A 25,717-nucleotide genomic window follows, 5' to 3' on the forward strand; every position below is an offset into this window, starting at 1 on the left:
CACCGGGGGCGCTCGTTAATTCCACGACGGTCTTTGAGTGCCCGCCAGGGACCTGGCCCTGTTGTGGGTGTTTGGATGTATCGTGAGCTCAGTCGGCAGAGTCTTGCCCTCCTAAGCCCGCATTCTCGTGAGAGATGGTGGACGACACACACAAGTGAGAAGTCACAGCCGGGTCATAACGCGCTGCGCGCTGTGCGGAGAAAAAAGGTAGATGGCCCGAGGGGATTCAGGAGAGTCCAGGGTGGAGGGGTTGCAGATTTTCAGAGAGCAGTGGGGTGGAGCTCGTGCATGACATTTGAGCCAAGGCCTGCAAGAGGTGAGGGAGTTAGCCGAACACAGAAGGGCGAAGCGAGTTCCAGGCAGAGGAAACAGCAGCGCGGTGGCCCTGTGGACGAGGACCCCCGTCAGTGGGGCAATGCGCCCTCCTGGGGGGCCTCATAGGCTTGCCGAGAACATTGGCCTCCACTGCGGGAAACGCAGAGCCGCCGCGGCACAGGGGTGACGCAATCCCACGTCTATTAAAGGCTCACTGTGCTGCTGCCTGTAGGTGCCACGGGGAGACCACCGTGGAGGTGAGGTGACGCTGGTGTCTGGGAGCCGTGGAGACAGCAGGAGTGAGATGAATGGGGTTCCAGAGGGATTTTGAAAGTAAAGGGGACAGCAGGGCTGGGGAGGGGGGCACAGGTGGGACAGACTGGGGGATGGGGGAGCACAGTCTCCTGGGTCCTGCCACGTTGAGGGGTCAGGGAGCAGAGGAGGAGTCAATACAGGGGACTGCGCAGGAGCCGCGTGCACAGGACCAGAGGGTGTGTGGCCCACAGCAAGCGGGGACAGCCGCGGGAAGAACGAGGCCAGGGGTAGCTCTCGCTCCACCGCAGGTAAATGGGGTTCCCGGTGGGTCTCCCTTTCTCTCTAGCCTTTGAGCTCCTAGAGGGAGGACGGGGGCCTTATCTCTCTTGGCACCCCATCTCGCCCCCTGCCTGCCAAATGGCAGCAGGTGTGCGCGCTGCAGGGAGGCGTATGGGGCTTGCGTCCCTCTAGGCTACACCTGGGGCGCTTCATCTATCTCACAGCCTTGTCGTTCCCATGCGGAGGATCCTGAGGCACGGAGAGGTTCTGGGACTTGTCCGTAAGACCACACAGCCGGTCAGTGTTGGGCGTAGATTTGACCTCAGAATTAATCCTTTTCATCACGTGGCAGGTAGTGCACGCTCAGCATATAGGTGGCTGGGCTGTCACTAAGTATGTGCTGAACTCACTAAACTTAAACAGCGTGTTCATGGTTTCTCAAGGGACGAATATGATTTTTCTTGGCTCTACTGAACTATTTCTCAGGATGCCAAGCCGTAGGACGTCGTTTTCAGAGATGGCAAGACATGGCAGAAATGTGGATTATCCTCACTGCTGTCTGATGTGCCCCAAAACCGGGAAGCACAGATGGTTCTTATACTACCTTCTTCTAAGGAAGTGTTTTTCATTTTCTATTCTTACCCTTCCGAGAAAATTTGAAAAAAAAAAAATAGTATATAGAAGTACATTGCTTTGCACTTCATTTTTTTAAATCATTATGTTTATCTCTTCTTTTATTTCCTCTATGTCTTCTCTCCTAACTGTTTAGTGTCCTTCAAACCAGTTGAGTTTGTTGTATTTACTTTGAAAGATGCTGGTTCTTTCATATTTAAAATGTTAAAATACTCTCCCACCTGTCTCCCCTTCCTGCACACCCCCATCGCTGTAACCACATCACATGTGATCTTCTTTTCCCAAACGGATTAGTTGATACGGAAACACTGATTTATTTAAGTAAGTGTCTCTCAAACAAAAAGAAAGAGAGTGAGCAAGAGAGAGAGAGAGAGAAGGCCATCCTGACAGCATGCCCAGCCCTAGTCACGCAGACAACAAATACAGCTAGAATGACCACACTTTCTCTAGACCCTGCAAACATCCTCTTCCCCCAAAAAAACCCACCTCCACATTCGGCTTCATCCCATTTTACCCCACTACCTGACTTCCGTGGCTCCTTAAAGTGTGTGGAAACCTCAGGCCAGCGGATGCTTACTCAAGGTGTAGCCAGCCGTCCAGCTGCCCTTGCTGACCAGCCCCTGCCCCAGGCGGAAGAGCAGCAGGGACGTGTAGTCTGGAGCAACGGCCGTCAGGACGCCCAAGATGGCGCTGATGAGGGTGGTGGCCAAGAGGCATACTTTACGGCCAAACCTTCAGAGGCAAGGAGACAGCGAGGTGAGGTGAGTATTGAGCGTTCACAGGGACGATGGGACAGCAAGTGTCTCTAGTGAGAGACAAGACAGTTTGTCTGAGGGACCATGCAGTCCATTGATCACTGCCCCTCCTCAAAGCCTGACCTGGTCCATCCTCAGCGAACAGAGACCAGCGGCTCTTGCGGGGTTAATTAAGCCACTATGAAGAGGAAACCTGATCACTCTCAGCAGCATGGCATCTCAGCCAAGGATGAGTGGCCTCCCTCACTGACTCTCCTACTTCTCAGGCTCATCTCCTCTCGTTGCCTTTGTATTTAACAGATGTATTATTATTAACAGGGTGCACCAGAAACCAGGCTTTTCCCCCACATAGTTAGTCTTATCGATGGTCATACAAGTTTTTCTGGGAAAACCTTCAGTTCTAATAGTATAAATATTTTTTAATAAATTTATTTATTTTATTTTATTTATTTTTGGCTGCGTTGGGTCTTCGTTTCTGCGTGTGGGCTTTCTCTAGGTGCTGTGAGCGAGGGCTACTCTTTGTTGCGGTGCGTGGGCCTCACATTGCAGTGGCTTCTCTTGTGGAGCACGGGCTCTAGAGCGCAGGCTCAGTAGTTGTGGCGCACGGGCTTAGTTGCTCCCCGGCATGTGGGATCTTCCCAGACCAGGGCTCAAACCCATGTCCCCTGTATTGGCAAGCGGATTCTTAATCACTGTACCACCAGGGAAGCCCCGCCCCTAAGAGTATAACTGTCGAAAAGCGTTTTTCCCTTCCTTTTTCATGAATGAAATGGGCAAATTATTTGCTAAAACTTCATCCCATAATTGTGCTTTATTGATTCGACCTTTTAAATCTTATCCCACATTCTCTGGCAGTAAAAGGCAAGGAAGGAAGGGACCAACCTCTTATGTGGTTACATTGAACTTACCCACACCCAGGATCTCTCCCCGCCGGGCCCGGCAAGCCCTCTGCCTTCCTCTGTCATCCTCTTCCCTGGCTTCCAGCATGTCTACTTCATTTATCTACTCCATGTCTTCTTGCCTCAAACTTCTATATAGAGACACTTCTTGACTGAAGCCCACATCTTCTTACCCAAGAGTGTTCAGACATAACAGTACCAGCATCCTTTTTCTCCTGTGTCTCCTCCCAAAGGCAGCCTCACCCACTGCACTTGGGTCCAGCCCTTGACTGAGCCCCTTTGGTTCCTTGCTCTCTCCATGATATTGCTCTCATCTTCCTGGACCCTTCACCTCTCCACTTCCCCATTTCCTTCACAGCCATCTTGTTTTAAAGAGTCATCTACGCAATGATCCAAAACCTATGGGACGCAGCAAAAACAGTTTTAAGAAGGAAGTTTATGGTGATACAAGCCTACCTCAGGAAACAAGAAAAAATCTCAAATAAACAACCTAACCTTACACCTAAAGGAAGTAGAAAATGAAGAACAGATAAAACCCAAAGTTAGTAGAAGGAAAGAAATTATAAAGATCAGAGCAGAAATAAGTGTAATAGAGACTAAGAAAACAATAGAAAAAGTCAATGAAACTAAGAGCAGTTTCTTTGAAAAGAGAAACAAAATTGATAAATCTTTAGCCAGACTCATCAAGAAAAAGAGACAGAGGGCTCAAATTAATAAAATCGGAAATGAAAAAGAAGTTACAACTGACACCACAGAAATACAAAGGGTCATAAGAGATTATTACGAATCATTATATACCAATAAAATGAACAACCTGGAACACATGGATAAACTTCCAGAAATATACAATCTCCCAAGTCTGAATCAGGAGGAAATAGAAAATATGAACAGACCAATTACCAGTAATGAAATGGACTCAGTAATTTTTTAAAAAATTTCCCAACAAACAAAAACCCAGGACCAGACAGCTTCACAGGTGAATTCTACCAAACATTTAAAGAAGAGTTAACACCTATCCTGTTCAAACTATTCCAGAAAATTGAAGAGAAAGGAATGCTTCCAAGCTCATTCTAAGAGGCCAGCATCACCCTGATACTGAAATCAGACAAAGACACCACAAAAAGAGAAAATTACAGGCCAATATCACTGATGAACATAGATGCAAAAGTTTTCAACAAAATATTAGTAAACCAAATACAACAATACATTAAAAATAAATGATACACCATGATCAAGCAGGATTTATCTCAGGGATACAAGGATGGTTCCATATCTGCAAATCAATCAATGTGATATACCACGTTAACAAATTGAAGAATAAAAACCATATGATAATCTCAATAGATACAGAAAAGGCTTTTGACAAAATTCAACCTCCATTTATAATGGAGAACTCTCCAGAAAGTAAGCATAGAGGGAACATACCTCAACATAATAAAGGCCATATATGACAACCACACAGCCAACATCATACTCAGTGGTGAAAAACTGAAAGAAATTCCTCTAAGATCAGGAACAAGACAAGGATATCTACTCTCACCATTTTTACTCAACATGATATTGGAAGTCCTAGCCACAGCAATCAGACAAAAAAAGAAAGAAAGAGAGAGAGAGAGAGAGAGAGAGAGGGAGGGAGGGAGGGAGGAAGGAAGGAAGGAAGGAAGGAAGGAAGAAAGAAAGAAAAGAAAAGAAAGAAGAAAGGAATCCAACAGAAGAAGTAAAACAGTCACTGCAGAAGACATACTATATGTAGAAAATCCTAAAGATGCCACCAAAAACACTATTAGAACTAATCAATGAATTCAGCAGTTACAGGCTACAAAATTAGTATACAGAAATCTGTTGCATTTTTATACAGTAATGACAAACTATCAGAAAGAGAAATTAAGGAAACAATCCCATTTACAATTGCATCAAAAAAAAATAAAATACCTAGGAATAAATCTAACCAAGGAAGTAAAAGATGTGTACTCAGAAAACTATAAGACATTGAGGAAAACATTTAAGACAATACAAAAAAATGGAAAGATATACTGTGCTCATAGATTGGAAGAATTAATATTGTTAAAATGACCATACTTCATTCAAGGCAATCTACAGATTCAATATAATACAATACCATAGAATACCAATGACATTTTTCATGTAAGTAGAACAAATAATTCTAAAATTTGTATGGAAACACAAAAGACTCCAAATAGCCAAAACAATCTTGAGAAAGAACAGAGCTGGAGGTATCAGGCTCCCTGATTTCAAAATATACTACAAAGCCACTGTAATCAAAACACTATGGTACTGGCACAAAAACAGGCACATAGATCAATGGAACAGAATAGAGAGCCCAGAAATAAGCCCACATTCATATGTCAACTAATCTATGAAAAAGGGGACAAGAATATACAATAAGGAAAAGACAGCCTCCTCAATAAATGATGGTGGGAAAACTGGACAGCTACATGCAAAGAATCAAACTAGACGACTTTCTCACACTATATACAAAAATAAACTCAAAATGAATTAAAGACTTAAATGTAAGACCTGAAACTACGAAACTCCTGGAAGCAAACATAGGCAGTAGGCTCTTTGACATCAGACTTAGCAGTATTTTTTGGATATGTCTCCTCAGGCAAGGAAAACAAAAGCAAAAACAAACAGATGGTACTCCATCAAACTAAAAAGCTTTTGCACAGCAAAAGAAACTATCAACAAAATGAAAAGGCTGTCTACAGAATGGAAGAAGATATTTGCAAACAGTATATCTGATAAGAGGTTAATATCCAAAATATATAAAGAGCTCATACAACTCAATATCAAAAAAACAAACAAACAGATTTTAAAATGGTCAGAGGATCTGAATAGACATTGTTCCAATGAAGACATACAGATGGCCAACAAACACGTGAAAAGATGCTCAACATCACTAATCATCAGGGAAATGCAAATCAAAACTACAGGATATCACCTCACACCTGTCAGAGTGGCTATTATCAAAAAGACAATAAATAACAAGTGTTGATAAGGATGTGGAGAAAAGGGAACCTTCATACACTGTTGGTGGGAATGTAAATTGATGCAGCCACTATGGAAAACAGTGTGGAGTTTCTTCCAAAAATTTAAAATGGAACTACCATACAATCCAACAGTTCCACATCTGGGTATTTTTCCAAAGAAAAGAAAAACACTAATTCAAAAAGGTATCTGCACCCCTATGTTTATTGCAGCATTATTTACAATAGCCAATATATGGAAGCAACCTAAATGTCCATCAATCGATGAATGAATAAAGATTTGGGGTGTGTGTGTGGTGTGTGTATATACATACATATATATATATATATATATATATAATGCAATATTACTCAGCCATAGAAAAGAATAAATTTGTGACAACCCAGATGGACGTAGATGGATGTTAAGTGAAAGTAGTCAGAGAAAGACATATACCATGTGATCTCACTCATATGCGGAATTTAAGAAACAAAACAAATATATATTTTTAAAACTCATACATGAAAATTATCTACTCCTGAAAATAAATAAATAAATGCTAAAAATATTCTAATCTATTGTGACTGAAAAATTCACTCCAGCTTCCCACATGTAAAGATGAAATTAGCATATGCTTTAAGGAAATACAGGGTGCGGGGGGTGTGTGGGGAGGAGTCATCCACACACAAAAATCCACCCTCTCATCTCTCACTTACCTTCAACCTTCCACTGACACTGCCATTGCCCACCACCTTCTACGTGTGGATCTTCTCTCCACGTGCCCTCTCCTAGCTTATCTCAGACATGGTTCATAGCTTTAAATACCAATTGCCGGTGACAAATCCCAAATATTTAACTCTAGCCCAAACCTCATAATCCAGCTGCCTACTTGGCCTCTGTTCTCTGTCTCACAGGCTACTCTGAACACATCTCCAGTCTTACCACTTCCAAGACAGAACTCTTGCTTGCTCCCACCCGCTTCACCCCAAAAAGCAGCAACCAACGCTGTTCCTAACCATTCTGTCCCATCTCAAAAATTGGCCCTGCCCGCCTCCACCCATCTGCTAGAAGCATAAACAGTGGCTTTGTCCCCCTTCCTCTCAGCCCCACACCCCAGCTATACACTCTGCATGCAGTTTCAACCTCTGAAATCCATCCTAAACCCCCACCTGCCTCCGTCCTGCTGCCCCACAAAGTCCAAAGCACTCGCTGCCATGTCTTGTCTCCCTCAACTTCTGCAAAGATTCCCACTGGCCACATTCTCCCGCCATTGGCCCCTAAAGTCCGTTCTCTCCATGGTGTTGATGTTGTTTAGTCGGATCGGCCTTTACGTACCTGTCTGCAATGTAGCCGGTGCCCAGAGAGCCCAGGAAGAAGCCCACATTCACACAGGACTGAAAGAGGTCCACCTTCCAAGAGTCATCGCACACCAGGTTAAACTGCGGGTCAAGACCGTTTGTAAGTCAAACTACACCTTCCATCCTCCCTCCGGACAACGTAAACGTACAACACAAAACGTGGGATCCCCCAGGTGCTTCACACCTTTTTCTCTTTACCACATTTTCATAAGACAAATTCAAGGTTTCTGGTGAATCTCAGTCAATGTCATTGTATGCCTAATATCTTTATCGTGGCTTTACCCTCAATATACACTAAAGACGCTGTTGTCAAGTGCCACTGACAGTTATCAAACGACAGCATGGCCAAAAGGGAAGGTTTCTAAAGGAAATACAACAAAGTAATTATCCAAAGACAGAAATGTGGTAAAATAAGTGTTTTCCAGAATTGGTCAAGGCCCTTAATTTAGTTCATATTAATTATATGTTTAATTATGTAAATTCTACCAGTAATTATGTAAATTGGTCATGACTGATGGAGCTGTGTCAACACGAGAATCGCTGAGCAAAGACACACAGGCCTGGCGGTAGGAGCTTCTAGGGAGCAGCCTGTGTGCTGCACAGTGTGCAGGGAGTAGGGGCGTACCCAGGGGTGGCAGGAGACTCAGAGGGAGGGATTGAGGGTGAAAGACCTAGGCAGAGGCAGGAACGGGTCCCCTGGGGAAGGACACTGGTGTGTGTGGGGTTCCCTCCATGCCTGGCACACGCGTGGTGATGCCCACACACCTGGGCAAGCTGGGAGGCCCGAGTGCGGGAGCATCACCGCTTAGAGCTCAGAGGTGTGGAAAGCAGGACGGCGCCCCAGGGACGCAAGAGGGGCTGGGGGTGGCAGCCGGGGGGCCCTCGCCTCCCCATTCCTGGCACAGCACCAGCTGGGTGGTGTCCAGGGACACTTTGGATTCATGGTTCCGCCCCACCAGGCGACACTGTGGGGTGTGATGCAGGGAGGTCACTTAGCAACTTTGGGCCTTAGTCTCCCAGTCTGATAGGTGTGTGGTGCCCGTCCTGTCACCGTCACAGAGCTAGTGCAGGCACTGCAGGGACAAATCATGTGCAAATGGTTTGGTAGATAATAAACCATTTAACTTTTTCAGTGGAGGCTTTGTTACCCACCACCTTTAAAAATCTAAAGTTGCCTACACGAGCCATGCCCTTTTCCTGGTCCCGGGGGTCCATCATGAGCACTGTTAAAAATAAAATATAGGTAAATCTCCTTGCTACCACTGGACTTTCAGAAACTAATACTGAGCTCGCGCTACCATCTGTCTCATGCCCAGAGCCCGCTGTCTGCTCGCAAGAGTAGCTCAGATCTGAGAGACAGAATGAGATACAAGTCACTCCCATTCTCTGCCGGTCCAGGTGTTTATCCCCTTTAAAATTCAGCTGAAAACACTCCCTCGCCAGGAAGCTTCTCCTGCAGATCTTTGGCCTTCCTGCTGCCTGGTGCCTGTCAGCAGAATGCGGGGGCGGCCACTCCTGGGTGTTATCTAGCTGTCCCAGGTCTGCACCCGCAGCTGCCTCTTTGCAGCCTCCGCCCACTTCGCCCAAGACGACTTTCTGTGCATTCTAGATTTCACCAAAGCCGCAGGGCACCGGTTTTCTGCCCTGGGTTTGTTCTACTCTTTGCAGTCAGCAATTTTGTAAGATATCCCTGCCACCCTTCCTGAAATGCCCTGGGTGCCATCCTTCCCCGGGGATGTGCAGAAGCCAGAGTGTTCACGGAGCTCAAGGAAGGGGCACCCGGCCTTCCCTGCTAACCCCGCCTTCCCTGAGGATTCTGCCCCCAGCTGCGCTGAGGGTCTCGGTCTGGAGGCACCTGCAAGGCTCGTAAGCCTGCCTGGCCCTGTGCTCCCAAACCCTGCCACTGCCCCCAGACACTTTTGTGCCACCAGGAAGACAAGCCTGGCCCCTGGGGAAAGCCTGGGGCTGCACAGGGGGAGTGCAGGATGGGGTGTCCTAGGCCGGGTCACCGTCCCTGCTGGAATTTCACTGGGACCAGGCCGTGTGGTGGGAATACAACCTATAGAGCAGCATAGTATTCACCAAGCTCGCCCGAGCACAGAATCACCCAGCGTCCGCGTTAGAATACAGGTTCCCGTGGATCCTGTCTCAGCAGATACGGATCGGAATCCGGGTGATCCCTGGGATCAGGCGAGGTTGGAAACGGCACATTCCTGCCCCAGATGGACCCTGACCTCCGCCCCCAGGACGAGGCGGGGAGCGGAGCCGGGTATTCAAACAGGTCGCCTCATCGTCCTCCCTAAAGCCAGTTCCAACGTCCAAGGCAAGGCCAAGTTAAAGATTACTTCTGCAGAAATGAACAACGAAGGTGAATTCTCCCCAAATTAAGCTTCAGCTTTGGATGAGAAGAGGGGACAAAAGGGGTTTTGAGGCAGTGGGAAGGGAGAGTTAGAGGGAAGCCCGCTCCTTCTCGGTGGGAGAAATTGTGCTCCCACTGCTGACCTCAAGGCCCGCGCTCTCATGGCCCTTCATCACCTCCACCCGGGCCCCACCGGCCCTCACACTCCGCGGGTCCCCAGATGAGCTCTACCCTACAGCCCCTCAGCTCGTCCTCCCAGGCCTCCCCAACGCTGGATCGTAGGGCAACTGGAAGCCCACAGTTGGCCAATCGCTTCTGTGTCCCCTCCTCTCCAAGTCCACCGCCCCGCTCAGGCTACCACCTGGCCAGGCTCCCACACCTGCACAAACTGCCACTGCCACTGCCCTGTGTTCCAGCCTCAGTTTTCAGGAGCTCAGTTCCCCTTCTTTCCCAGCCAGAACCCTCTGGCAAATTGGCCCCCAGCCCCTGCTGGGCCTGTGTCTCTTAAATCGGTTCTTCTTTTCATTCCTGTGACAACTGTGTTGGTTGACAGTCCCGCCGGGACTCATGTCTCGGCCTCCTCAGGCTCTCCCCGCCTGACGAAGCCCCCAGCCCCACGCCCACCAGCGCCTGGACCATCCCCGAGGTCCAGCGAGGGTGGTCTTCCTCCTCTGCCTGACCAGCAAGCTCCCTTGTTTGGCACGAAGGCAGGGTGGCCAGATTTAGAGAAAAAAAAATACATGGTGCCCTGTTGAATTGGAATTTCAGATAAACAACTTTTGTTTTAGTATAAGTATGCCCCCTGCAGTATTTGCATTCCCAGCCTCGGTTGTATTCCCAGGTATTGCACAACATTTGTAGCAAATGTTGTGCAATACCTGGGACTTAATTATCCTAAAAAACTGTTCGTTGTTTACCTGAAATTCAAATTTGACGGGCGTCCTGTATTTTATCTGGTGACCTGCATAAGGACTCAGTGCTCTGGCCTGAAGGTGAGCTGGTACCACCATTCTCCCCTGGGACTCCTCTACTGGACCCTGGATTCCAATCAATTTAACAGCTCGTTGCTGTCCGAATGTAGCACCAGCTCCCTCTCCCCTGAGCTTTGGCTCACGCTTCCCCTCCCACTCTGTTCCCCCTCCTTGCTGCTCAAAATACCACCCGAGGCTTCATTCAAATGCCACCTCCTAAGGACCTACTGTCTAGCACAGGGAACTATACTCAATATTTTGTAATAACCTTAAAGGAAAAAGAATCTGAAAAAAAATAGATATATAGGTATGTGTACCTGAATCACTTTGCTGCACACCCGAAACTAACACAACATTGTACATTAACTATACTTCAATTTTTTAAAAAATGCCACCTCCTCCTGGAAGACCCCCGCGATCATCTCAGTAGCTAAGATCCCCCTCCTTAGAGCCCACTGGCCCCTCCGCATCTCCCACACATGGTCTGGGACGCTGGTCTTATTCTCACCACTGCCATCTGTCCCTCACTCCCTGGAGACTGAAAACTCCTTAAACCTCATAGGTTTCTTCTCTGTCTCCCTCCTGGCATCACACCCAGTGCCCGTACAGAGGAAAAGCTCGGAATACGTTTACTGAATGAACAGATGGAGGAGTGAGTGGATGAATTCTTGCATCTGATCCTTTCCAAGCAGAGTATACGGCAGACACAGAGAACAATACCTCCCCGTCCTGGTCTGTTTCTAGATTCCCAGCGAGAATAGTGGACAGTTCAGTATCCCTGGGAGATGAGTCTTCCAATTGGACATCTGTCGTTGGAGGATGCCCTGGAGATCAGATGTTCGTGCAACAGCACCCGCACCTGCTCCCGCCTCGGGGGAAACTCCCTGCTCTGGCCCCCGCCCTCCTCGAAACAGTGAGCTGGTGAGGCCAGAGGAGCAGACACGGCGCTTTTCTCTGGCAAGAGCCGTGTGTTGATGCTGAGACTACTCAGTTCCCTTGTTTCAGGTGAGTAGCACCCTCACTGAAACCGAGCTTTGCTAACAGACAGACTCTGCATAGTTCGGGTCTGCGGCTTCACCACGTGACCTTGAGGCCAGTTTCCAAGTGCCCACTCTTGTCACGGTACAACGCTTTCCAAAGAGTCCGTGAAGGAAAAAAAACCTGGTGCCTTTTTACCAAAATATTCACAAAGAAAACGCTCAGATAACTCATTAAACTGTGCAGGCAAAGCCTTTGCCACCATCCCCCTCCCCTGCGGGCCGTCCGTGGGACTCCCAGCGTAGCTCGGCTTGTCTGCTCAACACCTTCATGCTGACCCCTATAAAGGCAGGGCTTTATCATCGCTGGTTTACTGATGAGGAAACTGAGGCTCAGAGAGGTTGAGTAATCTACTCAGTTTCGCTCAGCCAATCCGGGGCATGGCTGGGATTCTGTCTGACTCCAGGGCAGCTTCCACCCAGCTCAGAGGCCAGTGTTTAGCTGTCACGTGTCCATGGCTCTTGAATGCAGTGGGGTGGCGGGGGGCGGGACACGGGGGGCGCTTCACAATTCTAATAGTGGGGGAGCTAGACCCCGGGTGAATTCTGCAGGCCTGCCGAGGAGCAGCGGGGCAGAGAGAAGAGGAGCCCCGGTCTCCCCAGAGACCGGCATCCAAACAACCCAGCTCAGCCCGGCTCTCGATGGTCTCTCCTCAGTTTCTTCCTTTAACACCCAGAGTCTGTGCAGGATTAAACAAGGGAAGAATCCCGAGTGCCCAGCCTGGAGCCTGCTGATGCTAGAGTTCAGTGAACACGGCCCCGCTCCCTCTTTCCTGGCGTGAAGCTGAACCTTGTAGTCTTTGTCATATATTTCCTCCCTGGCCCTGAAACCCACAGGCTCGGCCCAGCGCAGGGCCTGCGCGTACCTCGGTCACGACGGAGGAGCCGGGCGTGTCATACTCCCAGCCGTACCGACAGGGGCCCAGAGGCAGGAGGCTGCTGTTGGCGGCCAGGCCGGCCAGCGGGTCCACGCAGCCGAGGGCGCTCTGGTTCCAGTCGACCTCATAGCGGCGGCACTGGCGGGGGAAGGCCTGGCCCTTGGGCCCGGGGCCCGGCACCGTGTAGTTGAGCTCCTCGGCCAGGCTCCAGCCGCATCGACGGCTCAGCTCGGGCACCCCGGGGCTCCGGCAGCGGTGGTCCGGGGTGAAGGCCAGGAAGACGATGCCCACGTAGATGGGGGTGAAGGCGGCAGAGAGCAGAGCGAGGAAGAGAAATGTTTGTTTCTGGAAAAAGTTGAATTCCCCTATGTGTTCTAGGATGTCGTCCATCGTCGGCATTATTCTGGGGAGAGAAGTCCCAGTGCTGTCTCCTGCGCTGCTCAGACGCCAGTGAGCGAGGCTGGGCCCAGCTCAGCACAACCCCGACCAAAAGTCAAAGGGTGAGTTTATTTTAGAAAGCAGCCAGCCTCTGGTCCAGACCTTTACTGGTCAGACCAACTCCCAGCCATGCACTTCCCCGGCCACTCCGAAATTCCCCAAGCAAGTCACAGGGCGTCCACGGTGAGCATGGCTGAAGCACCACCCTCATAGCTCTGACCAGACCTCTTTGGCCGCAGGGCCCAGGGTCAGTGTCTCATGTGGGTTTCTGTGCAATGGGCTGGTCTGAAATCAACTTGCTGTCTAAGCATAACAGCCCTGGAAGCCAACCAACTGGAAATAATCTTTCACCCTGCGGTACGTGTTTCAGGCAAGGGCGGGAGGATGACGGGCCAAATTGTTTGCTGGGCCAGGGAGTCCCCTGGGCTGAGGACCTAATTCTGTCGAGTTGGAGTTCACAGCACAAGAGCAGTGAGCAAGGGCGCCGTGAGCCTCCCCGCACCCTCTTCCAAAGGGATTACCTACTTTAAAACTCTCTCTCATCCAGATAAACCAAAGACAGCACGCTGGCCGCCAGGCACAGCTACAGGACCTAGTACTTGTGACTGGCATCTGATGCAGGGTGGAGTGAGGGTCTGGCTGGGGTGATGGGAGAGCCAAGCCCTCCAGACGGACCCGTCTCCCTACTTCCTTGTCCCAACGTAGGACGACCATGTTCTCTGGGACCCACGTGGGACTTCACCCAGCTTCACTGCGTCCCCAGGCAGGCTCCCGGCTGCTAGACTGCACCCTGAATCCCCAGGAAAGCGGGCCAACGGGGCCGTCTGGGCACAGACCTCCATGGGCCCCGGCCAGAGGTGCTGATAGAAGACCTCAAAGAGGCACAGGCAGAAAACACCTCCCCCTCCCCCCAGCTCAGCCCGGACCTTCAGGCCAGGTCCCTCCCTGTGCACACAGGAGGGACAGATAACAGATGCAGGGGCTGCCCGTGCACCGTCTCATTCCTGGGACTCTCGCCACTTCACTCCGTGGACAAGGGGAGCTGGCCACCGGCTGGCCTGGTAATATAGCCCGCCTCAGGGGGCTGCAGCTCTGCAAACCCCCCGCCCCCTACCTGGACTGAGCACTCACTGCTGGGGAGGGAAGGAAGAGTGCTGCAGGCAAACCTCCCCACGGCAGGGCCTCGGCACGCCCAGGCCAGGCGCTGAGTGAGATAATAGAAACTATATCTTGGTCTCCCCCCACCTGCTCTGTTCCTGGCACGGGGCCCCTGAAACCCTTGACATTTCCTAGCCATAGGAGTGTCTTCCGCTCAGCGAGGTGGCCTCAGGTGTGCTCCTGGATGGCTCCTGGCCACAGGAAAGACCAAGCCGTGATTAGAGACTTGGAACTTTCAGCCCTGCCCCCATTCTCTCTCTTGAGCGGGGAGAAGGGCTGAAACTGGCGTTCGTGCTGACGACGTGGTGAAGTGTCCATTAGAATCCCAGTAGCCAGGGTTCGGAGCGAACACACCCACACACCCCAGCCCCATGGGTCCAGCAGCTCCTGCGCTGGGAGCCTCCCCGACCTCGCCTGTGTATCTCCTCTTCTGGCTGTCCTCTGATCCTTCACCGTATCCTCTAATAAACTGGTGAACAAATCAATGTTTCCCTGTCTTCTCTGAGCCGCTCTAGCAAATCACTTGAATCCAAAGGGGGAAGAGGTCATGGGACCCTGATTTACGGCTAAGTCGGACAGAAGTGTGGGTAACCTGGGCACCTAACAGTGATAGGCATCTGAGGGGCGGGGGCAGTGTCGTGGGTCCGAGCCCTTAACCTGCGGGGTCTGACGCTCTCTCCAGGTAGATGGCGTCAGAATTGGGCTACACTGTGGGACACTCAGCTGGTACTGCAGAGAATTGCTTGGCGTGGGGCAAACACCCCACATTTGGTGATCAAAAGTGAAGTGTCCTGTGTGAGGAGTGAAGGGGACTCTCCCGGGAGAAGGGAGAGCTGGGTTCTCCCTGCACTGGAGGAAGCTACTGGGTTTTTCTAACACAACCAGCCCCAAATGCACGGGCTCCCCTGACATGAGTCCTTGGCTTGGGAAGCAGCCAGGGTGCAATCCTGCCCCCAACACAACCTGGGGAGGAAGCAGGACCCTCCCTGGCCCCGCCTCCCTGGCCAGGCCGACACCACTGTCCACTTTTCTCCGGGGAGAGAGCGCCCTCCGGCTCTCCGTGGCCTGGGAGCTCTGTTTTCCTCTTGGACCGGAGAGCAGGGAGGCCCTCCCCTTGCCCTGCATCACTCCCTGCCCCCCCATCTCCCAGCCCCTGGTCCAGGCTCACATCGGGGTGGCCGGGTCCTCCTGGGCTCAGATTGCAGAGGGCAGAAGCGACCAAGGCCCGTGGGTAAGTGCCAGCTGGGAAAGGCCGGGGCCACCATCCTCACTGGCCTCTCGGGTGACGGGCCGGCTCCTCACTGATCTTGATATTTACGTGATCTTGCGAGAACCCTGGAGTTACCCACGCGTTAGAGACAAGAAACCAAGGCCCAAGAGGTCAGTCCCTTGTCCACTGTCATGCTGCTGGCTCTCGGCCAATTCTCAAGAAATCGATTCACTGAAAGCCCCAGGGCCAGTGACCAGTGACCAAGCTTCCAGGACTCTTGCACTGCCACTCAACTTGCCCAACGGCCAATGAAACACAGATTTCACGCAAATATGCTTCTTTTGTCCCAGGACAGTTCTCCCCAGGCCTTGGGACCTCCTGAGGCCTCAGAGGTAAGAAGAGAGGCCGGGCTCCCCTCCGGGAAAACAGAGAAGGAAGAGGCGTTAGGGGCAAGCCCAGATCTGCAGGTGAAAACCCGGCCACCAGGGCTCCCGAGGTTCAGGTGACCCTCACAGTGGCGTGATTTCACCACGACCAGGCTGACTTTCCAGAAGGGCTGTGGGAGAACGGGCCTGCCTGCCACCCTGCGATCCTGGCCCTGGAGCTCCTGACCCTGCCGCCACTGGGCATCCCCCCCGCCGCCCCGGGCTGTGCTGCAGTGGGGCGGGGACGGGGTGGGCCGCGGCTGCCCCGGCACCGAAGCCCAGGGTCGCTGTTTCCCTCTCCGCGCTGTCAGGAGGGGACCGTCCTGGTGGAGAGGCCTCTCCTCTCAGCCCCTGACCCCGGCACCTTCTTCCAAAGCAGCACCGCTCAGTAAGGCCATTAGGGGACAGGTGTTAACTACACCAAGAAGCATGGAAACGGCCAGAAGCGTGGGAACAGCACGGGAGCCCGCCATGAGGCTCCAGCCTGGCCATCAAAGGCCCAGCCTTTCTTAGGGGCACGGACTGTCCCTCACACCCCAGGCTCCTCCCCAAAGCCAGCGGCCAGCTCCGATGGTTCTGCTTTAACTGCACCCAAGCCACTGACACAGAAGGCTGCCAGGCAGGATGCTCCCACCCAGACCTCAATCAGAGGACAGAGCAGAGGCGTCCTCGGCCTCCACCTTGTCCTCCAGGGACCGGGGCTGTCCTCCCAATGGCCTGCATCTGCCTCAGCTGCCCATGACAGTCTTCTTGTCCTCACCTGTCCCAGGACACAGGCAGCAGAAGCCAGGCATTATTAAATCCCTACTTACCCTCCCCACCTCCAGAGCTCAGAGGGCCGAGTGCGCACAGATGCCACCACTGAGGCTGGGGCTCCTGGGACGTGGGCTAGCCCACGAGTGCAGGCAGGAGCCAGTTCGGTTCTATTCCTGATGAGGCTACAATATTCCAGGGCGGGGTAGCCTCGAGACACTGTGTGGAAGCCTTGTCCAAAGGAAGCCGCTCAGCCCTCAGCTACCCACCGCCCTGTCCCCACAAAGGGACCCACTCACTCACCCACTGCAAAAAGTAGAGCGCCTACTGTCTGCCAGGCTCTGCTCTGGGCACTGAGGACGCAGCAGTGAACGAAGAAACAAACGTCTCAGAGCAGAGGTCTGTACTCAGCAAGGGACATGCTAGACTGTATCATAGTAGGTGGGAAGAGCGACAGAGAAGATCTTAAGCAGGAAGGTGCAGGCTGTGACCGCAGAACCAGCGGTCAGGGATGGCCTCTCGGAGGTGATGTGAGCCTTGAGGGAGGGAGGAGGGCGAGCCCTGCGGATGGAGGAAGAGTGTTCCAGAGAGAGGGGCCGGCAAGAGCAGGGGCCCGGCGGGCTTAGCGAGGAGGCCAGCAGGACTGCCGGAGAGCCAGCGTAGGGAGCAAAGGGACGGATGCTGGAGGGGCCACGGGCCAGGGCACAGGGCTCTGCAGGCCCCGCCGGGACTGGGGCTTTACCCTGCGGGCCCCCGGAGACAGTCTGAGCCTGAGCAAGAGGCCGGGATGGAAAGAAGCAAACTCAGGATATGACTGAAGGTAGAGAGGAACGGATTTGCTGATGGATGGGGTGTGGTTATGAGAGCAAGGGAGGGGTCCAGAGGCACCAAGGCGTTTGGCCTGCGCATCTGGAAGGACTGGCTTGCCCTTAACCGAGGGGACTAGTCTGGGGGCTGCTGTGAACCGGGCCACGTCCAAAGAGTGTATGGGCAGCGCATGGGAGAGGGGCTTTGGAGTCAGCAAGCCTGTTCAAAGCCTGCCTCCATCAGCACCAAGCTGTACGCTACTCATCTTCTAAGCCTTATTCCTCACGACTGCAAAATGGGTCTGCACCCGCCCCACCCCATGGCGCGGCTAAGCGGATCAGAAAGCCTGGGGCGGGAGGTAAGCTTTTCTGTAAAGGGCCCCGCGGTAAATGCCTGGGCGTAGTGGCCTTTCTGGGCCGTCTGGTCTCTGCAGCTGCTCCCCTTCAGTCCAAGCGCTAACGCAGCCCTGGATGAGACGTAAATGAACACGTGCGCCCAGCTCCCCATAGAGCTTCATTTCGGCACGTGGAAATTTTAGTTTCATCCAATTCTCATGTGTCACGTAATATTCTTCTTTTAATTTTTTTCGACCATTTAAAAACATAAACCCCATGCTTAGCTTGCGGGCCGAACCAACTCAGGTGGGACACAGCAGATGGACTTAAAGCTCAGGCCTTGGGTCGGGGTGAGCTGTTGTTATGACAGCAGGGGAGAGAGTCCGATGACTCCTCCTGGCTGTGCACAAATGCACAACTTCCCCCTGTTGGATGACATGCAATTCCCAGACTGGTCTCTGGTGAAAATCCAAAACAGAAAAAAAGAAGAGACAGTTAAGGGAATTCCCTGGCGGTCCAGTGGTTAGGACTCCTTGATTCCATTGCAGGGGGCATGGGTTCAATCCCTGGTCAGGGAACTAAGATCCCGCATGCCATGGGGCCAAAAAAAAAAAAAATTAAATTAAATTTTAAAAAGAAAAGAGGGGGCTTCCCTGGTGGCGCAGTGCTTGAGAGTCCGCCTGCCGATGCAGGAGACGCGGGGTCGTGCCCCGTTTCGGGAAGACCCCCACATGCCGCGGAGCGGCTGGGCCCGTGAGCCATGGCCGCTGAGCCTGCGCGTCCGGAGCCTGTGCTCCGCAAATGGGAGAGGCCACAACAGTGAGAGGCCCGCACAACGCACGGAAAAAAAAAAAAAAAAAAATTAAATTAAATTTTAAAAAGAAAAGAGGGGGCTTCCCTGGTGGCGCAGGGCTTGAGAGTCCGCCTGCCGATGCAGGAGACGCGGGGTCGTGCCCCGTTTCGGGAAGACCCCCACATGCCGCGGAGCGGCTGGGCCCGTGAGCCATGGCCGCTGAGCCTGCGCGTCCGGAGCCTGTGCTCCGCAAATGGGAGAGGCCACAACAGTGAGAGGCCCGCACAACGCACGGAAAAAAAAAAAAAAAAAAATTAAATTAAATTTTAAAAAGAAAAGAGGGGGCTTCCCTGGTGGCGCAGGGCTTGAGAGTCCGCCTGCCGATGCAGGAGACGCGGGGTCGTGCCCCGTTTCGGGAAGACCCCCACATGCCGCGGAGCGGCTGGGCCCGTGAGCCATGGCCGCTGAGCCTGCGCGTCCGGAGCCTGTGCTCCGCAAATGGGAGAGGCCACAACAGTGAGAGGCCCGCACAACGCACGGAAAAAAAAAAAAAAAAAAATTAAATTAAATTTTAAAAAGAAAAGAGGGGGCTTCCCTGGTGGCGCAGGGCTTGAGAGTCCGCCTGCCGATGCAGGAGACGCGGGGTCGTGCCCCGTTTCGGGAAGACCCCCACATGCCGCGGAGCGGCTGGGCCCGTGAGCCATGGCCGCTGAGCCTGCGCGTCCGGAGCCTGTGCTCCGCAAATGGGAGAGGCCACAACAGTGAGAGGCCCGCACAACGCACGGAAAAAAAAAAAAAAAAAAAAAAAAAAAGAAAAGATAGTTAAAGGAAGAGACTCAGGACCATGGGACTCAGAAACACTCTATTTTGCTCACAACTGCCAAGCTCCACTGTGCCCAGCAGATAGAAAGCATTCAAGAAACAGTTCTTACATTTATGACTGGATCTAATTTTACGGGTGTGCCAGCACTGTGTGTGTATGTGTGCGTGTGTGTACACACGTAGGGGTGCCCCTAAGGGGTGTTCAGAGGTTCCCAGAAGCCCGGCCTGAAAAGCGTCTGTGTTCCCCACCTCCTGAGTGCACTGTAGCTTTTGTTCCCAGTTAGGGGCTGAACTGTGCTCTCCCTCACCCCAAACTCACATGCTGAAGCCCTAACTCCAGTACTTCAGAATTCGGAAACAGGGTCTTTAAAGAGGTAATCAAGTTAAAATGAGGTCAGTAGGTTGCGCCCTAAACTTATACACAGAGTTTCTTATTTATATACAGGAGATTAGGACACAGACACACACAGAGGGCAGGGCAACCATGTGAATACCCGGAGGAAGGCGGCCGTCTGCAAGCCAAGGAGAGAGGCCTCAGGAGGAACCAGCCCTGCCAACACCTTGACCTCAGACTTCCAGCCTCCAGGACTGTGAGAAAATTAATTTCTGTTGTTTAAGCCCCAGTCTGCGGGCCCTCCTCTCCCACCAAGAACGATGCTGATGCACTGAGCGCGGACCAAACACCAGCTGTTACTTCTCAGTCTCCATGCTAACCCAGTAAAGCAGGAAGCACTCTCTCCTCACCTCAGAATCCAAGCTAAGTAACTAATTAACTTGCAGGAGCTACTTGGATGCAAAGCCAACGCCAAGCCTGACCCCTCCCTTCACAACCTACCCACCGGCCTCCTCCAGCCTCATTCCCACCCGTGAACTGGCCTCTGAGGGGCTAGTATACATGGGCAGTTAAAGGCACAAATCCTGAGCCAGAAGAACTTGGTTCAAATGCCATCTCCGTCATTCACCAGCTGTGACCTCAGACTGACTGCCTAACCCTCAGGGCCTCAGTTTTCCATCTGCAAAATGGGATACCAGGAGTATCCACTCCACAGGGTTGCCATGAGGATTAGATGAGTTGGTATCTGTCAACTGCCTGGCACACAGTTAAAGGTGTATCCGTGCCAGCTACCACCCCAGGGCCCTGCACCTGTGGGCACAACTGTAACCTGCATCGTGACTCAGGAGGTGTTCTAGCATCTCTCATGATACTTGGCCTGAAAGACTTTCAGGACTGTTTGCATGGATCTTCTGCATAGTGTTTTCAGGAAATCCCAGGAAAGGCGACTGGCGTGGGCCATGACGGGCATGAAAGGCAGTGAAACGTCACGTAGGGCAGCCTGGCCTAGGGGCCGGCACCCAGCACAGCCATGGGGTCGCCCTCCACGAGTCTCATCACTGCCCGGCCGCTCTGGGAGGCTGTGAGCTCCTGGAGGCCAGAGGCTGGGCCTCTGATCTCTGGATTAATTCCTGTAGCAAAGCACCATGGGCTGGGTGGCTTAAGCAACGGAAATACATGGCCTCACAGATCTGGGTGCCAGAAGTCCAAAATTCAGGTGTCGGCAGTGTTGGCTGCTACTGAGGGCCGAGCGAAGGCTGTCCCAGGCCTCCGTCCTTGCCCCGTGGATAGCGGGCTCCTCCCTGTCTCTTCACACCTCTTCCCCTGGCGCCGCCTGTCCCTGTGTCCAAATTTCCCCTTTTTATAAGAACACAGCCCTAGTGGGTTAGGACTGACCCCACTGACCTCACTTGATCACCCCAGTAAAGACCGTGTCTCCACGTCACGTTCGGAGGTACTGGGGTTAGTGCTTCAGCATGTGGGTTTTGGGGAGACGAGATTCAACCCGTAACAACGTCTATACCCCAGCCTTCAAATGAGGGGAAATAAATGAAGGATGGGGTCGGAGCACCATTTCAGTGGTTCCAGTACAGTGGTCCATTGGTATCCACAGGAGGCTGGTGCCAGGGACCCCCAGGCGTCCTGAAATCCGGGGATGCTCAAGCCCAGAGTCACCCTCCTCCACACTCACAGCTCCGCATCCACGGATCGGGCCAGCCACAGAGCACGTAGTACTATGGTATCTATTGAAAAAAGTCCGCGTCTCAGTGGACCTGTGCAGTTCAAACCCGTGTTGCTCAAGGGTCAACTGTACTCCAAGATCAGGGCTCAGGGTCAACTTCTTGGGGAACTTGACCCCAGGGAGAGAATAGTGGGGGAACGCAAATCGGGGGGGCAAGGTGGGGGAGGGAGCGGAGGCTTCCTCGGGGAGGGCAGGTCTGAGGTAGCGGGTAGCCACAAGGCCCACTTGGCCTTGTGGTCGTTAATCAGCAGCGGCGTGTTCTCGAACAGACAACCCACGACCCTGCTCCTCGGGACTGTCCAGGGAGCAACAGAGCCGTGCCCATGGTGACAGCACCCTCAGCGGGCTGTCCACACCCCCCCAGGTCCCCCAAGGGGACACGGGCCAGCATCCAGGGACTGCTGCGTGCCGTTCCCCTGCTCGGAGACTCACCGGCCACGTTTCCTACTGTAATTCCGCCCAGCAGTGTCTCCTTCTAAAGACTCTCTGAGAAGCCACATAGCAAGAAAAGCCATTTACCTTTCATTCGGCCTTTTCCAAACTTTCTTGCACATAAGTTGTTTCCAATTTTTGCAGAACATCTGTCACAATCACACAGAACGAGTGTTCCGTGGGGCGCACTTCGGGAAATGCCACCGTACGACAATCCGTCTGCACGTCAACGCGACCTTCTAGTTCAGGTGTGGTTTCATTCATCCTGAGCCGCTCGCCTCTTGCCCCGCGCTTCTAGAACGAGTCCCAAAGCCGTGAGGTGGGCAGAGCAGGACAGGCCTCGTCCCAGCGGCAGGGTGGGCGAGAGCGTCCCTGAGGGGAGAGTGACCGTCAGGCGTGTCAGAGCACCGTCAGGATGAGGAGGGTGACCTCACGTGTCAAGGTCACCAATGTCAAAGAAAGGCTGAGGAACTTTCCAGACTGAGGGAAACTCAAGAAAGACAGGGCAACTGAATTGGACAGGATTCTGAATGGGGTCCTCTTACTGAAAACGGCGTTGCCATGACATCTGGCAGGACCACATGGGTGCTCTGGGTCCAGAGGGTGCATTGTGCTCGTGGGGGGTGACATCCTGAGGGGCCTGGGATGACAAGGCACCAGGGAGGCAGCTCACTCTTGCACAGTTGCGGGGAAAAAGTTTTTTGTCCTGTATGTTCAAATTCTCTGTACGTCTTGTCAACTTTTTTTAAAAAATTTGAAGCCAAGGGTCACAGGGTCTGCCTGGGACCTGACCCTCTACACACCCACCCCATGGGATCCAGCACCCACGTCACTTCCCTGCTCTGGTGGAATGAGGCTTGCTCCCTGGGCCACTTTCTCCAGGACGGTGCTGAAAGCAGCTGCCAAGTGACCTGCATTGTCACTCTGTCCAGGGGTGACGACCAACAAGACCCCACTCAACTTTGCTTTCCTCTAACTCGGCGAGTATCAAAGTAACAGTATGAATTTCATTGAATTTGACTCACAAACTGGTCAAAACAGAATAAGAGGTAAAGAAATATGAGCAACTAATTATTCATGGCCTAACTTTGGCCTTTTTTCCCTCTACCTTTAGGGGAAACGATGTATTTCCCCCAGGGCGGTACTGACAGCGACTTCCATGGGAGTCTTCAAGTTCCAGGACTGTTCCAGCCTTACCTTTGCAGCACCTCCAGCCCCTCCATCCCTGAGCACACGGCTGCCTGTCTCTGGGCCCACCCCAGCCCAGAGAGGAGCTGCAAGACCACCCACCAGGCCACCCCGCCCAGGCTTTGTGCAGCGGGCCACCCCAGGTACCCGTCCTTCCAGGAGGCACAGCACGCTCAGCTTCCCTTGAGAGACGCCAGCCCCACATCAGCCACGTTCATTTGGGGAAATAAGAAGTCATGTCGTGATGTCAGAGTCGCGGAGATTCTCCAAAGCTGGTGAAGGGGGTTTTATCAATCTAAGCTGGCCAGTACCTTCCGCTCCCGAGGCACACCATCCCCTTGTGACCTGATCCCCTGGAAGGGAGCTAAGACCTCCATGCCCACTTCTTGAACTGGTACAAAGGGACCAAAGAATTCCTTCTGAATGCCCGGGTGACAGTCAGCCTCCCTAAAGGAATCGTCGGATGATCAGCCAATGTCAGAGGCTGGTGGAGAAATGGATTCAGCTGCATTTAGAATGTTCTTGGCGGAAGCCGCGTTTCCACTCTCCCGTGGATTTCCTGGGCCCAGGGTTTGCCTACACTATCCTGACCCTCCACTTATCCCATTCCTCCGCCATTCAATGGACAGTCTCAAAAAAGCGGGGGGGGGGGGGGGGCAAGTGTTGCATTTTTGGTTTTTTTATACAAGTTACCTCTGATACAATTTCCTTATGAGCTTGCTGGTGATTCTAGAAGAAAATGGACTATTTGTTCCTCCATGGGAATTTTCAAAGCGGGGGGGGCTTAAAGAATTTGGTTAAAAGGAAACTAACTAGAATCTTAAAAGATTCTAATTCCTATTTGCTGTCAGGGAGTGTTTTCCTAAACTACCTGTGACCACAGCTGGCACGGGCTGTTAGTCTGTTTGCAGGAGCTCACGAAAAGAGCCTGAGCAAAAGCTTCACGCACATGGTCACTTCCCCATCCCTCTGCGGCCGGCACGAGCTGGGCACCAGGGCAGGTGGCCCGAGGTGCAGGCGGAGAACTTACCCACCATCAAGTTTACCAACAGGGCCAGTGAGCACCTGCAAGTGCTCCCCCGGACAGAGAGGGGAGTGGCTTAGAGAACAGCCCCCTGGGCACAGTGTCCAAGGACCAGCAACTCTGGGCTCACAATGTAAACCTTTATAAGACCCCAGAGTGCCTGTCTCAGGAGTGACATTGTAAAATCCTTAAAAATAAAAAAAAAAAGTCACCCCAATTGGAAATAATCAGAAAATGAGGAGGGAAGGATGCTAACTCCGAGAAGTCTAGTCTGACATTGTAGTAACTCCCTGTTTGGTCTGCTTTCACATTAATATCTAAGAAGCTCTCATTACTAGTCAGTAATTTCAGATGGAAACCAAATTTGTGCAAGAGAAGCCCTCCTGCCCCCATGTTAGCTTGGGCTGTGCACCAGGATGCTTTCTGGTAGTATGGGATCTGCACACACGGTGGTTGTTTTGGTAACAATACCCTTTCTCGGAAGGAGGAAGAATCAGGCGTGGATGAAGCTGACAGAAGGCCCGAGGGCCTCAGGTGAGCACCTACACGCAGGGAGACTCCAGAGAGAAAGCTGATGTGCTGCTCATGAAAGGTCAGCTGCCATCCGGACATGTAACAGGAGGCAGAGAGAGGGCACCGGGCTTGGCAACTAACCAGGCAGCTTTTCACTCTCGTGGGGAAAAAGCAGAAACACCCAGTTAATAATTTATCTTTTATTCAAATTGTTGAATACTTCATATTACAGTAAATTTGATTGAAAAAAAAAATGAGGAAAGAAATCAATTTTTAAAAATACACTCATGTTGAAATCAAATAAGCCAGCCAAACGGAGTACAAACCAAGGAATCCTGTAGGTTGGTTTGCTTTCCAGGATATGAATACCACTGAGTCTATATACAGTTCTATAATGCAAGAAAAGTCATTCATTAAACACTTCAAGAAAGGAGCCAACAGCCGGGAAGGACAGTGGTCTTGCCCTCCCGTCCTGCAGACTGAGAGGCCGGCCTTGGCCGCCCCCCTCCCCACCCCCCACCGAGCAGGAATCCAGGTACAACGCTAGGAGCGAGAATCTGGCCCACTGGCTTTCATGCAATTTCCGTGAGTCACACACTGTGCAAATTAAGGCTTCTTATAGGTCGAATGGTTGATAAACACTTTCTTCTTAAACAAAAAAAAAATAAGCACAGTAAAGGTGGTATCATGTGAACCTGAAGAGGTGAGACCTACACCCCCAAGTCCGGAAAAAAGTCTGACAACTCAACTCCATTCTGTCTCTCTCACACACACATACACACACGCACACACACGCACAAATCAATCTTTGGGTGGGTTGTCTGACTTCACCAGCTGGCGAAAGAAATACTGATAACTGTGCTCTGTGCACCTAGGATTGAAGACGTCATGCAAAAAGCTGCAGCCATTACTGACCAGAGGCAGACAGCAGGCAGACCCTCCAGAGCCCAGGCACTAGGGACCCACACGTGTGTGTGTGTGCACACACGCGCCCTTACGAGACAGAAGCAAAAGGGG

At 52.0% G+C, this 25,717-nt stretch overlaps 1 protein-coding gene across 1 annotated transcript in view; it reads right to left on the reverse strand.

Annotated features, from left to right (window-relative positions):
• The window catches only part of LOC103076375 (solute carrier family 22 member 1), a 34,669-nt gene extending 21,543 nt beyond the window's left edge, over window positions 1-13,126 (reverse strand). The window contains exons 1-3 of the mRNA XM_007457587.1: window positions 12,716-13,126; window positions 7,460-7,563; window positions 2,060-2,214 (exon numbers count right to left, since the gene is read on the reverse strand). Of these exons, the coding sequence (XP_007457649.1) occupies window positions 2,060-2,214; window positions 7,460-7,563; window positions 12,716-13,126 (670 nt within the window). The remainder of the gene's footprint in view (window positions 1-2,059; window positions 2,215-7,459; window positions 7,564-12,715) is intronic.
• Between the last annotated feature and the right edge of the window lie 12,591 nt (window positions 13,127-25,717).

Source organism: Lipotes vexillifer, unplaced genomic scaffold, assembly GCF_000442215.2.
Source record: "Lipotes vexillifer unplaced genomic scaffold, Lipotes_vexillifer_v1.1 scaffold1055, whole genome shotgun sequence".
NCBI lineage: Eukaryota > Metazoa > Chordata > Mammalia > Artiodactyla > Lipotidae > Lipotes > Lipotes vexillifer.